This window comes from Diaporthe amygdali (assembly GCF_026229845.1).
Source record: "Diaporthe amygdali strain CAA958 chromosome Unknown NODE_23_length_778278_cov_65_433824, whole genome shotgun sequence".
Taxonomy (NCBI): Eukaryota; Fungi; Ascomycota; class Sordariomycetes; order Diaporthales; family Diaporthaceae; genus Diaporthe; species Diaporthe amygdali.
This window is the reverse complement of record NW_026517043.1, coordinates 556,463-573,334: the sequence shown is the minus strand read 5'-3', so window position 1 is coordinate 573,334 and position 16,872 is coordinate 556,463. Positions and strand designations below refer to the sequence as shown.

Sequence of the window (16,872 nt, the reverse complement as noted above, 5' to 3'; positions counted from 1 at the left end):
ATACGAGGCCACAAGCCTGGGACCTCTGTCACTATCATGTCGCGAAGTAACATCTTGGCATATACCCTCGCTTTATGAATGCCGTGGCCAGTGTTAAGTGCATCAAACCCGGAAGACGGACAAGTTGCTAGATGCAGCCAAACCTGCGAGTGCCAAGGTGAACTCGCCGGTATAGGAACACAACCTCGACATAGCCAAGCTTCGGACTGTAGGTTCTCGACAAGCTTCACTAGTATTCTATCGTCTGTTCCTTAGCCGCATTCATGGATGGTTCATCCCATTAATTTTAATATGCCGACCACCACGGCTTTATAATTTCAATGCAGCAAGGATTCGCGCCCTGAGGGATCTTGACTGTAACATACAAAGCCCTCCGCACCCAACTTTTCCAAGATCTTGCTTTCGTCTCGTCCCATCAAACACACTCCTTCTAGAAATTCCAAAATGTCGTTCTCTCTAGTTTTGTTATCCGTCGGGTGTCTCATCCCCGGAATTAGCCATGCTGCCAAAGTGCCTGCTGCCGCTCAGCTCGTTGACTGGAAGAGCTTCAATGTCCTTGAGACCGTGGCCCCTCCCGCGGAGGCGAACGATTCGACGGTCTGCCACTCCCAGTAGCATGTGGCTGGCTGTTGCTCACTCATTTCTAGATTTTTCTCTGGCCTGGTGTGACTCGAGAGTCTCTTGAAGCGAAACCCTTCCACATATACGACGACGAGTTCTACGATGTCATTGGACAGGATCCTTCCCTGACCCTCATTGCTACTTCTGAGACCGACCCTATCTTTCACGAGGCTGTCGTGTGGTACCCTCCTAAAGACGAGGTTTTTTTCGTCCAGAATGCTGGTGCTCCTGCTGCAGGTACTGGTTTGAATAAGTCCTCCATCATCCAGAAGATCTCACTTAGCGAAGCCGAGGCTGTACGTAAGGGTGAAAAGGACAACGCGACCGTCACTGTAGTGCCTTCAAATCCCCAGGTCGTCAACCCCAATGGTATGTCACTTCATATGATATCTGGAAATATCAGCTCACGGCACACTAGGTGGCACGAATTACAAAGGCAACATTGTCTTTGCTGGAGAGGGCCAGGGTGAAGATATCACCTCCACGATGTATCTCATGAACCCCGAGGCTCCATTTAACACTACAGGTAAGTTCGGCTTGTCTATACAGATGTACTAGGAGCTCATGCTTTAAGTCCTCTTCAACAACTATTTTGGTCGCCAATTCAACTCGCTCAACGACGTTGTCATCAACCCCCGTAATGGAGAACTGTACTTCACCGATACCCTCTACGGCTTCCTGCAGGACTTTCGCCCTCCTCCTGGCCTGCGCAACCAAGTTTACCGCTATAACTTCGAGACCGGCGCTATCGCGGTTGTCGCCGACGACTTCACTTTGCCCAATGGTGAGGTCGGTACTCACACCCTTCCTGTAGAAGTGGCTAACAACCGATAGGTCTCACCTTCTCACCTGATGGCAAGAAGGCATACGTCACCGACACCGGCATTGCTCTAGGATTCTACGGCCGCAACCTCTCATCTCCCGCCTCTGTCTACTCTTTCGACGTGAACGAAGACGGTACCTGGGAGAACCGCAAGACCTTTGCCTACACTGCTTCCTTCATCCCCGATGGTACGCTCTCGGCCCATTCTTGCTCTTCACAAGCTAACTCTTCATAGGTGTTCACACTGACTCTGCTGGCCGCGTCTACTCTGGCTGTGGCGACGGGGTCCACGTCTGGAATCCCTCCGGCAAGCTTATCGGCAAGATTTACACTGGCGCTGTTGCTGCCAATTTTCAGTTCGCTGGAAATGGCCGGATGATCATTACTGGGCAGACAAAGCTATTTTACGTTACTCTCGCTGCTTGCGGCGTTGGGCTACAGTAGTTGCAGAATTCATATCTGCTTTGTTGAAGTATCCTAGGTTAGGAGCTGGCTGTAAATATGGGATGTCTTAGATTCTATGGAAGCCACACCTTATTTTAGATTTTGACTATTTAATAGAGGGCTCTCGCCCACCCCATAGCCATAGCTAGCCTAATAGACAAGGCATTCTTCGCCACGAATCCAAGATGCCTCGAGTGAGCTTGAGAAGCTTTCTCGCGACAACTGACCCACCACAGGCGAAAGATTAGTCAGTAAATCCTCATTTTCACACGCGTTTGTGCTCCATGAGAGACTGCTTGTCGTTTTGGTTGAGCTCATTTGGATGGCCCTCAAATCCGGTCAACACTACGGACTTAGTGGTAAGGAAGTTTCTACATATCCTTTTGTTCACAGATTCCTGGGCCACGCGAACTCACAAAAGACCCAGAGTCATCTTAGATCGATCCAAGACCTCTGGCAAATAAGTCTTCCGCAATCACTTCTGTTGATGATTCATCGCACGGTGCGGACTTAGTCCACGCCGTCTCTCCGTGGTAGAAAGTAAAGATAACCAGCTGGGTGTGCCAAGTGAAATGCCGGGTGGGCCAAGTACGGCGGCGTTACAACAACGAAAATCCAATTCTTGGTTTTAGGCGTCGAACAGGCCGTGACAAATCCGGGTAGCATTGTATTTTGTCGCATTCTTCTGCCGTAGCAGGGATGCCGAGTTTGCTTAATGGGAGGAAACAACGAGAGGGACCTACGACTTCGAGCCGAGGAGACTGGGCAGTGTTGTCAATAAGAGCAAGTAAGCCGCTCATTGGATGCGTGGAGACGGGGTTGACAACGAAGGATCAGGGGAAGAGGTGTGGAGTGCACACCCCGCGGGGCCGGGGCCGGAAAGAAAGAGGGGTCCATGTGAACATCACGAAAGAAAAGGGCGCTGGAGAAGATGGTGTTAGATTAAGATTAAGCTTAATACACCTTGTGGGCCGATGCTAGTATCTTGGCTGACCAGGTCGTCGTCTCCCCTGTGCTAGCAGACATGGAGGCAAAGGGACCCCGTCAGGCTTGAGTCATGTCTTGACCAACATTGGATTCCGATTTTGGGATATGATTGCGAACACTAACTTCTTCTGAAGAAATGACCGTCATACCATACTCGGTGGTTCACGGCTGCGGATCTCTAATCCTTTTTCCCCGGAGGAATTGACAGTACTATGTAGCTGTCTATCTTGGAGCTTAACTAATCTAATACCTATACATCGCAATGGGTTGATGGCTCGGCAATTGGGCCGTCCGAGGCGATATTGTCTGATGAGATCCTGGAGCCCAAGCTTCCTGACTGCGTTGAAAAGGCGCGACTGAACACCATTCCCGTATCTCCTTTGCACGAAAATCTGGTGAATAGAGATACGTATTTTTATACGACCGTTTGAGGACCCAAGGTTCTAACTTCGACCACTGTTGCAAATGGCACACAAGGCGGGGAGATGCTACCTGGCTGTTTTTGCTTTAATGTTACGACCTCGTCTCGCCGTTTCCTCACAAGTCAAAGCATCATGTTGGGCAGAGGTAACTGGGGCTCCATGACAACAAAGGGGTCAAGTAAACTACGGAAATAATTAGCCAAGTGGCTAAAGTTACGGTTTCGAGGTGCTCGGTGTCACAGGAGCGATGGCATCAGAGTTGGGTGCTGCGAGAACTTCAAATCAGACCTTGGTTGACTCCGATCCTCTTGTCATGGCCGTCATAGGCGCTGTGGTCGCTGGCGTGAATGCGAGTTGGTAACGTAGGGATGGCTGAAGTTGTTGCGGTATACACTACATTTCCACTGTTTTAGCTCTTGTATCCTTAGAGAGAGTACTGTCAATCTTGGCTGTGCCCTGATCGCAAGCATTAAAGGTATCATTGCTAAATTCGACATGACCCAAATAAGTGTCTGCTAGAATATCGCTTATAGAAGGTCTGCTTTCTGGCTTGGTGTTGATCATACGCATTAGTAAAGAACGCAAGGCACTGTTTGTTGGCAAGCGCGACTGCCATGCCTTCTCGACCTTCTGGCGGTCAAGCTCTGTAGAGGGTACTATACCATATTTCATTGCAATTAGTATTTCTATGTTTCTGTACAGCTATCTTCATATGGAAGGACATATGAATATATAAGGAGGTAAATGGCTTGTACACCTGCGGACTGGGGCCAATACTTGCACCACTCTTGTGGCACCGGCCCGCAGAGCTCTATGTTACGAACAATCTGATCCCTTAACGGCCCTCTAGGCTTGAAGAGGTGTATGCCCGCTTCAATTCGAAAGAATTTGGAAATAAAAGGAGTCAATAAGATCCACTGTACTATGTATAATTACAAAATTAGAATTAACTTACAAGGCATGCAATCGCCCAAATATCAGATGGTTGGCTCCAGGCACACCCTACCTTCCCATTTGATATCTCAGGCCCATACATAGCAAACTCAGGAGGCTGGTATACCATAGAACATTCGCCTTTAAGATAACAAAGTGTATCAATCCAAGAAGGTGGTAAATATATATCAGTGTCTATTCCATACTAACATCACTTCTTGATATATATTGTTTTTAGAATTAACACTTACCTCTACCAAAGTCAAGGATTCTGATAGCAGGTTGGCTATTGGTAGGGAAAGCACCCTCAGTACACAGGAAGTCAAAGATCGATATAGATCCTACCTGATAAGCAGGGGCAGTTTCCATAGGGTATGATATATTTGTCGGTATTACAGGTGCCATCTCGAGTTGTCTTGCCATGTAATCAAAGAGATTAATTCCGTTGAATTGGTTAATTCGAGGCACAGCAATGCCAATATTTCCATGGTGTGGATTTAGATAAGGGTGTACTTTATTAGCAATAAAATTTAAGAAGTATATGCATGCTTTATACTTACCTCTGTATAATCCTTTGAATATGGAGATAGTCAAATCCAAGGGCAATCTGCCTATTTAGGCTTTATCGAGGGAGTTTCTTCCGAGTCTCAAGATCCAGCACTGAAAGAAGTACCACAACTTCTGTTACAAAGCATTCGTAGTACCCATTCGGGCCCCTAATAGTGAAGAGATCAAAGTGTTGAATAATGTGCTCCTGACCACGGCCCTTGGTCTGGCGAGTATGCTGTAAAATCTGAGCTTCAGTGCTTCGAGAAGCATCATCCATTCCCAGACCAGCTTTCACTGCAACAAATCGCCTATAGGCAGTCTCTCAGTAAGCTTGAAGACTTAAAAAGGGTGGTCTGATTGTATTTGCTTTGGTAGGAACAAGGGAATTGGGTTTTACAATCAGTAGGTCTTATTTAATGCTCACCTGGTATCAGCATCTTGTGCAAGCCATACAGTCGAGAAGGCACCAAATCCAATTTTAACATAGATTGTATACCGTGGTTATTTCTGTGGATGGCTGACGCATGTCAATGGCTTGGGTAGGATGTCTCCTGGTATGATAGGATGCAAGCCATGCCGCTTGTATCTGTCCAACTCTTCGATTGTCCTTTCATCACAAGGATAGGGGAAGAAGTCGAGGTCGTCAAGCGGACTCTCCGCTTGTTCTTCCATGTCATGATTCAAAAAAGGAGGAATGGAGTTATCAAGGGGTTGCAGGAGAGACTGGATGGGAAGGACCAAATTGAGTCTTTGCAAGTTGTATGTTGAAAAGAGAGAGGAGGTTGCCAAGCTGTGACGCAGCAAGTTCCCGCAGGAAAGGTAATGCTCGCGTAAAGTTGAAAATTTTCTTTTTTTGAGTGGTAAATAGAGAATGTTTGGCGTGGTCGGAGTGGGTTGGTATATCCGGTGAGCATCAGTGAGTGTGGGTGAGGCGTGTATAGGTAATTGCGGCCCTGCCGCCTAATCCAGGTTGGACGCCAACAGCCCCGACGTGAGTGTGACTACCCAGTACATGTTCGCAGAATCTAGTTGACTAAGCCCGCGTGTGTTGGCTCCGCAAGCTACCTACCAACACTTCTTGATGGCCTCGGCCGTTCAATTCTCCAACAGCGTGCACCACTGTCTTCTCCTTCCTACCCGAAAGGAAAGACAGTCATCCTGCTCACAATTTTTCTTAAGAAAAACGCAAAATGGGAGCCACCGACGAACACAAAGAGCCTCACCGTGAACTGCCCGATCTGAAAACACTGGGCGAGGCCGGTGATATCCTTATCAAGGACAAGGAGGGGAAAGAGATCACCTTCAAGTCTCTCTACACCGAGAAGCCCGAGAACGAGCGCCAGCTCATCGTCTTTGTCCGTCACTTCCACTGCGGTGTAAGTCCTGATCGCGCAAGCTGAGCTGCCGACAAGGGATACCACACTGACCACCGCCCCAACAGAGCTGCAAGCAGTATGTGGAAGCGCTCGTCCAGGACCTGCCGCCAGAGAAGCTGTCAAAGGCCAAAATAGCGCTCACGATCATCGGCTGCGGCGACACGGTCTGGATCGCGCCGTACGCCGAAGAGACCGGGTGCCCGTTCCCCATCTACGCGGACCCCAGCGTGCAGAGCTATAAAATGCTGGGCATGATGTCGAATATGTGGCAGGGCGACACGAGACCTAGCTACCTCAAGAAGAGCACGCTGGAGAACTTCATGACTTCGACGTGGAATACGTTGAAGTCCGGCCACCCGTGGTCCAGTGGAGCCAAGGCGCAGAACGGGGGCGAGTGGCTGTTCCAGGGCGGGCAGCTGAAGTGGTGTCATCGGATGCGGAACTCGACGGACCATACCGAGACGGACGAATTGAAGAAGGTGCTTGGGTTGGAGTGATTGCGTGTATTAGGTCGAGGTCTGAAATAATGAAGCATCTAATGTAGTGAGAATCCATTTCACATCAGCTTGGTAGGTCTCGCCTTGGAGCACGGCTCGAGTGACCCCTCCTCCAATGGCATATCTGAATCCAACTTGCCTTCGGCATGTAGACTTTTGGAAGGGGCAAAGAGTCAGCAACAGTCACAAGTTGTCTTTTTAAAGCCCAACTACCGTCGATCAGCTCTAAAAATCGCTATTATCTCGGCTTAGCCCTGCCGCCCGGCCGGCTTAACGTGGTGGTTGAGTGGGCGCCGAGGGCGTCGCGTGGGCTGGCAATGACGTACCGTCTCTAGGGACTAGAGCGCACCCCCCCCCCAGCTGTGCAGATGCATGGGGCTACGATCTGGATCTTGCAACACTACTGCCCTTCATCGTCATGTATGCCACCAAACCACCCGACCCCGTGCTGCCTGTTGCTTAGCTCGCGGCAAGCAGGTTGCTCGCACCAAAATAAATAGTCCCGCCGCACCTGCGATCACCGCCGTTCACCGCCCCCCTCCAGATTGCTCCCTTGGATCTACCTGCTGAAGCCGTGTCTGTATGGTGAAGATTGGAACCGGGAGGCTTTTCCCTTTACTCAATTCCCTTGGCTGGATCTTTTCAAGACTCAGGGCCCATCTCTCACCCCCTTAACCTCACACTGCGTGCATCGGTTCTCCCTCCCAGCTGCCAGCAGGACCACCGCCAGGATGACGGCCTTCAGCCTCTCCAAGACCCAAGAGGTCGTCCTCTTCAGCTCCACAGCCATTGCGCTGTACGGCTACGACCAAGGGATGATGTCTTTGATCAATACAAACCAGGACTACCTGCGGACCATGGGAATTGGCCCTGAGGATCCCCTGGTTGGCATCCTCGTAGCTGTCTATTACCTGGGCTGTTCGCTCGGCGCCGTCCTCTTCTCCTACCTGTCAGACAACTACGGCCGGAAGAAGGCAATCTTCGCCTGCCTGGCTACCGCGAGCCTGGGAAATCTGATCATGTTTGTCACCGGGCTGGGCGGCTGGACGCAGAATGCGATCCACATGTTCTGGGTCGGCCGTGTAATCATGGGCCTGGGTGTGGGCGGCATCGACGCCGTCATCCCCGTGTACAGTTCTGAGTTGAGCAGCGATGGCGCGAGGGGCAAGGCGCTGGCGCAGGTATGAGACATAAGAAAATGTACAAAACATAAGATTGTGCTAACTTGTCCTAGGAGTTTCAAATGAACATATTCGGGTTGAATATGGCATTCGCTATAAACCTTGCCGTGACCTACACGCTGGGCAAGGCCAACCAGTGGGCGTGGCGCACTCCCATCGTCGTGATGCAGGCGTACCCGGTGTTGCTCTTCCTGGTCATCGGCAGGCTGCCTGAGAGCCCGAGGTGGTTTATCTTCCATGGCAAGGACGATGATGCGAAGGAGGCACTGATCGAAATCTATGGCGATGACGAGGGTGAGGAGAAGGCCAAAGAGTTGTTCGAGGCGCACGAGAAGGAGAAGGATGACGAAGTAGTGACCTACCTCAACATGCTGACTCCTGGGAAGCCTACGTTCCACCCTACCGTGATTGTACTCATGGGCCAGGTAAACCAGGCCTTGACCGGATATGGCGCAGTTTCGGTGTATGGTCCTCAGATCTTCGAAGTAGGTCGCCCCGGTCGGCATAGTTCTTGGGTATTTAACTGACCATTCCCAACAGCTTCTCGGATTCAGCGTCAGGATGGCAGAGTACGTCACACAGGCCAATTACGTCTCTTACTTTTTCCTCATGACCTTGGCCTGGATCCTCATCGACGCCGTCGGCCGCCGCAAGCTCCTGCTTGGCGGCAGCGTAGCACTCACCACCTGCTTTGCGCTTCTCACGCTCTTTGGCGCGCTCGCCATGAACTCGACATCCCAGGACATTGGCGCGTCTGCAATCCTTGGCACAGTCACGCTCTTCATCGCCACTGGGGCCTTTGGGATCGGCTGGCTCGCGACCGTGTGGCTCATCCCCACGGAAATCTACGCAACGACGGCAAGGGCGCAAGCATCTGCGATATCCGTGATTGTGTGGGGCCTTGCGAACTTCGCTGTTACACTTCTCAGCCCCCTCATGTTCAACAATCTCAAGTACTGGATCTTCCTGATCTTTGCGGCCACGAACGCCTTCGCTGGCATCTGGACCTACATCTACCTCCCAGAGAGCGGCGGGCGGAGCTTCGAGGATAATCAGCAATTTTTCATCGACGCGAAGGAGGAGGGCACTTGGAGGGTTGCCAAGGTGTCGGGTGGTGTGTATAGAAGACTTGCTTATGGAGGCACCCTGGAGGGCGAGAACGAGCCTCTGTTGCAGAGATTGCAGGATCAGGTCCAGGAACTCTGAACGTGTGGCCAGGTTAGAGGTGCATTTGGAGCGTATTTGTTACATTGTATCTATAGAGTCGTCGAAACATTTGTTAGAATTACAGCATAGCGTCGAATATACACTAAGATTCCGGCTTCGAGCTATGTCCCTCCTTTGGTTCTTCTTCACCGGCCAGCCCACCTTGCTCTATATCTTGGCTTTCCTCGCCAGCACTCTCTGGGGTCCCACTCTTGTTGCGAGATGACTTTCCGCCTTTGGCCATCTGCGGAAAATAGATCCCTGGTGGAAAGCAACTCAGGAGATAGACGCAAATTAGCACCATGAAGGAGTCGAGGACCGCGAAGGATGGCTCGTCTTGCATGATCACGTTTCCCCAGCCGCCAGCCATCTCAGCCACTCTGTGCAACGTCAGTACATCAGATTACAAACCTTTTCGAATGTGATGAGGGTTGTGCGAACTTACCTGTAAATACACCGTATCTGCACACAAATATAGGCCCCCAGCACGGCATACCCGAAAGTGCGAAACTTCTTGTCGTTCCAGAGCGCAAGTGCCGCGGGAGTGACATCGGCGCTGTGAACCCACTTCTTCGCCCTGAGCCAGTAGTCCAGGGATAGGGCCCCGAAGCACAGCAACACTACGACCTGCAGCGCAATACCCGCGATGATGGCCCGGTTCCCGTCATCGACCAGCTTCCGGTTCTCGCTCCCGCCGCTTGCTGCCAGAGCGCCGCCAATGGCCTGGACCAGGAGACAAGTCACATCGGCGGGCACGAAGATGAAGGGCAGCCACTTGGGCCTGATCCGCGAGAGGGACGGGTTGAGCGTGAGGGTGAGATGCTTGAGCGTCAGGTAGATTGAGATGCAGATCAAAGTCGGAGCGAGAATAATTGCGCAAATCTGGGTCTGAAAGGCTTGCGAATTCCAAGGGTTGGCTGCGAGAGGGACGCGTGCGGCGTATCCTATTCAGTATCATGTCAGCTAAGCACTATCTCCTCTTGCCTCTGAGACAGCAACATGAGTTCCGCAAACTAGCACCGTTCACTACTGTCGCAAATCCCTTCCATCTTCCTGCTCTGGATCGACAAGGCTGAGACAGCCGAGACACCGCCGTCGGTCCAGAAGCGTTCACAAATGTCCATAACCGCTTTCTCGCAAACAAAACCAAGAGAAATTACTCACCGGCCACTTCGAGTGCACATCCCGCCACGATGAAGCTGCTGAACGCCCACGTCTTCTTCCACACGCACACCACGAGCTGAATCACCATAGCCACGCCGAAAGCAGCAGCGCAAAAGATATTCAAGGGCTTATTAGGGTAATAGCCGAGCGTGGTGTATTCCACCGGACACAGAGGGGTGACCTCCGTACATTTGGACGCCATGTTGAGCAAGATGCTCTCCCTCTGGGGCTGCCGACAGGGGTCGTTCTTCGCTCGAAGTCGTCGATGTAATGGGGCGAGCCCTTGGTGCGGGAACACAGAGAGGCACACTATGGTGAGAAAATACAGCGGACCGGGTGAACACAACTACCGCGCGCAACAAGGAGAAAGAGAGCTGGAAGAATCGAAATCACACTTGGAAAAAGAATGAAAAGAGGGTAAGAAGGAGGCATAGGGAAGGCAGTTTCACCCTACTCTAGGTATAAGTACGGTCTAGGCCGCAGGGCTGTTGAAGAGAAAAAACGGGGACTAGGTGCGGCGAACTCATGGGTGTTCCGTAAGCCGTGACATTCCCACGCTAGAGGAGAGGACCTGCCAACCAGACTACCAGACGGGACGATAGATCCGAGGGGGAGTGGAGTGCTGAGATCAACCAAGGCGAGAACGAGAGCCCCTATGGGATGGAACTGTTCACTTTGACACCGCAAAGGTGACCGCCCCATTACTCATGGACTGGACGGCCAGACGACCTGTTGGCAGGCTGCAGCCAAGGCCATGTGTATGTATCATCGTGTCAAAGCCACGCCTTGGTGCGAGGTGGTTAGTGCTCCTCGTGTCGCTGGCGGCCATCATATCATCCGGCATCCGAGCTGGGCTGAGGAGAGAGCAGGCGGCTCTACTGGTTCCCTTTCCACGCGACTGCGGGATCTCGGGCTGACAAGTTGTCGCCAATCCCGTCTATGTGCGCGTATGTTTACCCGCACTGCAGCTTCTGACCTATTGGCCTCAGAGACATATTGGGGGGGGGGGGGGAGATGGCTGTGGCGCGCGGACAGACAGAGAGGGTAGGTGATGAGGAAGGATGGACAGGACACGGCCGAATTGGGTAACCAGCGCGGTTGTCCCAGGACACGGGCGCTAGCGGGTTGGGCTGGCAGGCTGGCAATCCCGGAGCAGCAGCGCTCCGGCGTAGTTTTGTGCAGCCCCGGCGTGCAAGTGCCGGGAATTGTGCAAGTTTATGGGATTTGCGCACCCGCTCGCCGTCAGACAACGGCGCGGGACTTGACCAGTAGCATGGAGGAACGAGACAACGTCCTTGGGTCAGTCATCATATACTGCGGGATTCGTCATGTCATGAGGCACGATCTTCGAGTGTCCTCTAGAAAATATACTATGTGAGTTGTAATAGGATAAGCTCCTCTGCCTGGCTAGGTCTGTTGCTTCCCATGCTACACATAGATTCAATCATCATGCCCTGGTAGGAGGCCCAGTCCTTACCTGCCGTCGCTTAGAGCAGGTAGAGATATGCACTCGACCGTAGCATCCTCTGACTCGCTCAATGGCACGCATATTCCCCTCGTCAGCTGACGAGTCAGGACCGCAGCGCAGGTGGCTCTACTAAATACTTGCACGTTTACAGACAGGTTTTGAAAACGACAATTTGTTTTTGAGGCACGAATTCATCTCATTCCTTGCCTCCGAGCCATCTATAGACCACACTAAAGTCGCGGCCCTTACAGCTCTCATCCTTCTCAGCAGCCTCGTACAGCTCTCTGGCCGGGTCTGCAAGCTCGAGCCTCGCGCCCGCCTCCTTCGCTGCCACCATGGCGAGCTTGAGGTCCTTGCGCATCAGCGAGATGCCGAACCCGCCAGCGTAGTCCCTGCTCGCAGGCGCCTTCTCCACGACGCCCCTCACCGGGTTGTTGACCTCGCTGGGCCAGCACCGGCCCGTGCTGACGTTGATGACGCCCGCCAGCACCTTTGGGTCCAGGCCCCAGCGAATGCCAAGGTTCATGGCCTCGGCCGTGGCGATGTTGTTGATGGCGAGCAGGTAATTGTTCGCGAGCTTGGCTGACAGCCCCGTCCCCTGCTTGCCGCAGTGCAGCACGTTTTTGCCCATGCGCCTGAGGATGGGCTCTATCCTTGGGACGAGGTCGGTCGGTGCCCCCAGCATGAATGTCAGCGTGCCTCCTGCCGCACCAACGATCCCGCCTGACATCGGCGCGTCGACGAAGTGTGCTTTTCCACCAGGGAATGCCTCTGCGACGAGGGCGGCTACCTCTTGTGAGGACGAGGGATCGATGGTGGAGCAGTCAATGAAGAGACGCGAGGCCGGCCGTGGGCTTGGCTTGGCTTCCAGGATTGAGGCGTATACGGCTTTGACGTGACTTGGCTCGGGGAGCGCAGTGATCGTGACGTCCTGTGACAAACCCGTCTGTTAGCGACCCTGTTGGCACCTGCGCATTGGTGTTGGGTGGTTTCAAGAAGGAGTTGTGAGTGCCGGTGTCAGAGGATTGGCTTTGTATGTATTGATAATCACGGGAGGGCCAGCAAGCTGGCCCCAACTTAGATCATAGGTAGGAAAATATAACTCATCATTGGAGGCGGCGGAGAGAAGAGGCGTAGGACGGGGAGAAGAACCACTTACTGCTTCCATGGAGGCATCTGCTGCACTTTCCGCCAGTTCCACAGATGCCCCTCCAGCCTGCGAAGCTGCCATTTCCCCGGCCAGCTTCTGCACGGCCTCACGATTAATGTCGAATATCCTCAGATTGTCACTTGGAGAGAGTTTGGCTTGGAGATTCTGGGCCATTTTGAATCCCTGGAAGACAGCCCAATCAGTTCTGTTCCGACATGCGTGCATGATGGGGCCAAGCAGGTTGTACTCACCATCTGCCCTAAGCCAATGAAGGCATAGTTGTCCAGCCTGCGAGGTGAGGACCAGAAGTAGCGCCTGTGTTGCAGGCCAAACCGCCTCCATGTTGTAGACACCGGGCGCATTGTAACTGTGTGTTAGCTAGGGAAAGCAGCAGAGCAACGTCTGGCGGCGCGATGTGAGAGACAGAATAAGCCCGTAGTGACGACCCGCTCGCCTTGGAGCAGTCGTTCTCAGCACTTGGGCAGAGGGGTAGTAGATGGATCGTCACTGTACCCACGAAAGCCGCCCATTGCCGAGCTTCTCCAACCTCGGCGGATTGGGGCACGAGGGCGAAAGTGAGCTGCGCCGGCCACCACGAGCCGGCTCACTTTTGCGGCTGCTTACATTCATGTTGGCCACAATGATCTTTTGGAAGATGAAAGTGCAGTCTCCGGGAGCTGGCATCCGTCAATTCTGAAGCACTTCATGGGGAATCAGCGATTTGCCCGACACACTTGGCAGTGAGCTGCTTGTGAAGTTTTTGAAGGGGAAAGAGCAAGGGCTAAATATTCTTTGGTGGGAGATGCAGCCAAAATACAGTTTAGCCTCATTTAGAGCGGTAAGCAGCGGCAGATTGCGGCCCCGGACGGACAGGGCTGCTCACAATTGAACCAGAGAAACTGTTGCAACTCCAGTAGAGGTCCGTTGGGGGCAGCCAGGACCCGCGCGACTCTCAACGCAGAGATTGACTGAGTAATAAAGGTTTAATTCAAGGCCGAAGTGTACACTAGTTACAAAGGATCCGTCCCTCTCAACTCCTCTGCCTAGATATTCGTTGAAACAAACGAGATCCGCAAGCGAGGGCGAGACGCATCTCGATGCTGTATCCAGCATCTTCCGTCAAGTATGATAGTCTCTCGAATCCTCGAGTCCGAGAGCAAATTTCTGCACACGAAGAATTGTCCGACCCTAAGTAGCCCAAACTCCGCAGTCCAAGCCCAAAAGCAAAGAAATCTCGTTCGTTCAGGGCCCTGTTCTTTGTCCAACACCATGCCGCGTGCTACTTCCTACACAACCCTGCCGGTTCTCAGAGCTATCCTCGATTTCAAAGGAAGTTCATCGCATACGGGATCAAAGCTCTGCCGGACTGTTAGCGTGTTCCTGCATTATATACCCATGAATCGTGTGCACTTACCCAGCTGCCAGCGTAAAGGTGATGCCCACCAACGCGCGCTTCTTCACCTTGTCCTTGCGAAGCTCAACCTCGGTCTTGACCTTCTTTGCCCTCGGTCGAAGAGCGAGATCCACTGTCTTGCCATCCTTGCCATCCTCCTCGTTGTCAGCCTCAAAATCTTCTGCCTTCCTTTTACCCTTAGCTGATTTGGAAGGACCTTCGGCGGCTTCAGCTGCGGCCTCGGCCTCAGCTTCGGCCGTGGCAACCATGGCCTTCGCCTCTTCGATCATCCGAGCTGCGTCGTCCGCACTCGGGGGGCCGCCTGCGGTAAATGGCATCTTGAGATCAACCTTGGTGCGCTCGACTTCGGTGCCATCTTCTTCGATCTTAACGTCTTGCTCGATGTTCACCTTCACCTTTGGCTCCTCCTCTACCGTCTCTAACGTCCCTGCTAACCCCTTGTCGACGTGCTCGACCTTCAGTTCCTCAACCTTGAGAGTCTCGGCGGGGGCGAGAACTGGAATGTCACCGTTGGTGAGCGAGGTCTTTCGGCTGCTGCTGCTCGGTGCCTCACTGGCCTCGGGCTGCGATGCGGCGGTTCTAGTTGATCGCTTGCGCGGGCTCGCGGTGACATTTCGGCGACTAGAGGAAGCCTTGGTTGGGCTGGCAGATCGGCGACTGCGTGTGCTTCGCATTGAGGTCGGCGTGGGTGGGACAAGAGTGGTAGCGGACGCAGTGGGGAAGTATTTTGGGGGAGCGCTGATTCTCTTGGGAGGGCTACTGTTCTCGGTCGCATTCGATACCAGTATGTCCGCAGGGTCCAGGAGGGCGCGGATCCACGGCCCAATGCCGTACTCTTCAGCAAGGCCAAGAGCGGACTCTGGAGGGATCCAGACATTGCCGGCGGTCTCCTCGGGGCTGGTAGTCGACAGAGACTTGATGAACCGACGTTCTGCTTCCTCCTCTTCAGCCATAGCGTACGGGAAGCTTGCTTTGAACATCCCAGTAGCCGAGACAAAACCGTCATTGCTACGGCGCATCAGGAAGTAGCTGTTAGGGCTGGACTTGAAGATGCCAGAAACGATACCCTTGGGCAGCGGAGCGCGTAGGTGGGCGTAGTCGAAGACGCCGAGGTTGGACGGGTCGACCTCAGCGCCGGGTAGAGTAGCAACCATTTTCGCAGTCAACTGGGTCTGGCCCAGGCGACGCCGCGATACAAGGTCGGTGTCTGCAGCGGGCTTGTCAGCTTCTATCTTGGTCTAGTCGGCAGCCTTGTGCGCGCCGTAAGGACTCGTACAGTTTGGCACATCCGCGGTCATGAAAGGATTGCGCTTCTCGGGCAGCTTTCGCGCAGGTGGCGGCGCCATGGTGGATGCGCTGATTGTGCGGGCTTGATCGAAAGGACGAGGTTCGCAGGCCGTCAGGGACAATCGCGGCCAGACTGGTGGACCAAGACAAGACGGGGACCGTGTTGGGAGAGAATCGACGTCTCCGCCAACGTGCGTGCGTATTAGGTTTGGACAGAAGGCGATGCGACACTAGCGAGCTCGCAGCAGATTATTGTCGACACCTGGCTGCATTAATCGAGTCAGCGCGTGCGCTTGATGCAGCCTATGTAGCAGTAGTAACATCAGAAAGCTTGGGCCCACTCACCTGCTTGTGTGCGTGCGATTGACAGACGGGGTCTGAGGCCAATTCGATTCTACGTGCAGACGAAGGTCTCGAGATTGTGCGCCAACCCGTTACGCGCTACTTTGGAGTGGTGGAGCGGGAGCGAAAAGAAGGGACGGGGCGGCGAAAGGGGTCTTCGTGGTGGGCGGGCGGTCAGTTTGTAAGCTCGTTGTACTCTGGTAGCTGCACTGTAGACAGTAAGTGGTCTAGATAAGATGTGTTGCCGCGAAGTGACTGTGATGAGACTGCGATCGGCAGGAATCTACTGTTCTAATTGACAGACTGTCTGGATCTTTCGGATCGGAGGAAAGCGACTGTATGGACGGATGCGATGAAAATGCTGGAGTACAGTATCTACTCAGGTGGTAAGATGAGATCCATGAGCTGGGGGGTCAATATGGGGGTCCAGTGCTTGTCTCTCGAGGGTGAGGAGACCATGTGGGAGGGGACGAGAGAGGAAAGGGGCTCGAGTGGGCTCCGGCTGTTAAGGTCGCGATGCCGGTTTGCCGCACATCTTGCCTTAACCTCTCACAGGTCCCTTAACATGCGCCGTGATCCGGATCTCAATGCAACACTTCTCTTCTGGAAAGCCCAATTTTGCCGAGTGGGACTGGACCCCAGAATGGAAGCTGCCGGCCAGAGGGGATTGACAGCTTTGGTCCTGGGACTCGCCCTTTGCTACCCAAACATCCTCCGCGATGCTACCTCTTCAAAGGAATACAATACCAGCCAATAATGACGAATCACAGGTTCTGTGCTTACTGCCTACAGAGAACACCAAGCAGTCAAGGTAGCAGCATTGGAAAGGTCTCGCAAATGCTTAACCCAGCACAATCTACCTAGGTACGTACCCAGGAGGCATTGACAGCAGCCAGGTACCTCCTAGGTCAGAGGTGCGGGCGAGTGAAGAAGCTCAAGCTTCCGCTCAAGCTCAAGCTTCGAACCATGCCACCAGTCCATCCATCTATCAAGCCGTCCGGCCCGGTG

The 16,872-nt window shown here is 53.2% G+C and overlaps 6 protein-coding genes across 6 annotated transcripts; 3 read left to right on the top strand and 3 right to left on the bottom strand.

The window, feature by feature from the left end:
- Nucleotides 1-444: 444 nt before the first annotated feature.
- On the top strand, nucleotides 445-1,888 carry J7T55_004899 (Gluconolactonase; the record flags this gene model as incomplete). Its single annotated transcript, XM_053130637.1, has 6 exons — nucleotides 445-597; nucleotides 648-990; nucleotides 1,040-1,147; nucleotides 1,196-1,405; nucleotides 1,456-1,632; nucleotides 1,680-1,888. 6 exons carry the CDS (start codon nucleotides 445-447, stop codon nucleotides 1,886-1,888), a joined length of 1,200 nt encoding a protein of 399 aa, XP_052991325.1.
- Nucleotides 1,889-5,969: 4,081 nt separating this feature from the next.
- J7T55_004898 (uncharacterized protein) lies at nucleotides 5,970-6,652 on the top strand (the record flags this gene model as incomplete). Its single annotated transcript, XM_053130636.1, has 2 exons — nucleotides 5,970-6,155; nucleotides 6,221-6,652. 2 exons carry the CDS (start codon nucleotides 5,970-5,972, stop codon nucleotides 6,650-6,652), a joined length of 618 nt encoding a protein of 205 aa, XP_052991324.1.
- A 731-nt stretch (nucleotides 6,653-7,383) lies between these two features.
- Nucleotides 7,384-9,039, top strand: J7T55_004897 (mfs monosaccharide transporter; the record flags this gene model as incomplete). The annotated part of the gene is made up of 3 exons (XM_053130635.1): nucleotides 7,384-7,833; nucleotides 7,887-8,318; nucleotides 8,374-9,039. 3 exons carry the CDS (start codon nucleotides 7,384-7,386, stop codon nucleotides 9,037-9,039), a joined length of 1,548 nt encoding a protein of 515 aa, XP_052991323.1.
- Nucleotides 9,040-9,142: 103 nt separating this feature from the next.
- On the bottom strand, nucleotides 9,143-10,405 carry J7T55_004896 (uncharacterized protein; the record flags this gene model as incomplete). Its single annotated transcript, XM_053130634.1, has 3 exons — nucleotides 9,143-9,419; nucleotides 9,536-9,983; nucleotides 10,204-10,405. The coding sequence occupies 3 exons, from the start codon at nucleotides 10,403-10,405 to the stop codon at nucleotides 9,143-9,145; spliced, it is 927 nt and encodes a 308-aa protein (XP_052991322.1).
- A 1,462-nt stretch (nucleotides 10,406-11,867) lies between these two features.
- Nucleotides 11,868-13,183, bottom strand: J7T55_004895 (uncharacterized protein; the record flags this gene model as incomplete). Its single annotated transcript, XM_053130633.1, has 3 exons — nucleotides 11,868-12,602; nucleotides 12,831-13,004; nucleotides 13,073-13,183. The coding sequence occupies 3 exons, from the start codon at nucleotides 13,181-13,183 to the stop codon at nucleotides 11,868-11,870; spliced, it is 1,020 nt and encodes a 339-aa protein (XP_052991321.1).
- A 962-nt stretch (nucleotides 13,184-14,145) lies between these two features.
- Nucleotides 14,146-15,581, bottom strand: J7T55_004894 (n domain-containing protein; the record flags this gene model as incomplete). Its single annotated transcript, XM_053130631.1, has 3 exons — nucleotides 14,146-14,179; nucleotides 14,236-15,442; nucleotides 15,512-15,581. 3 exons carry the CDS (start codon nucleotides 15,579-15,581, stop codon nucleotides 14,146-14,148), a joined length of 1,311 nt encoding a protein of 436 aa, XP_052991320.1.
- Nucleotides 15,582-16,872: the final 1,291 nt, after the last annotated feature.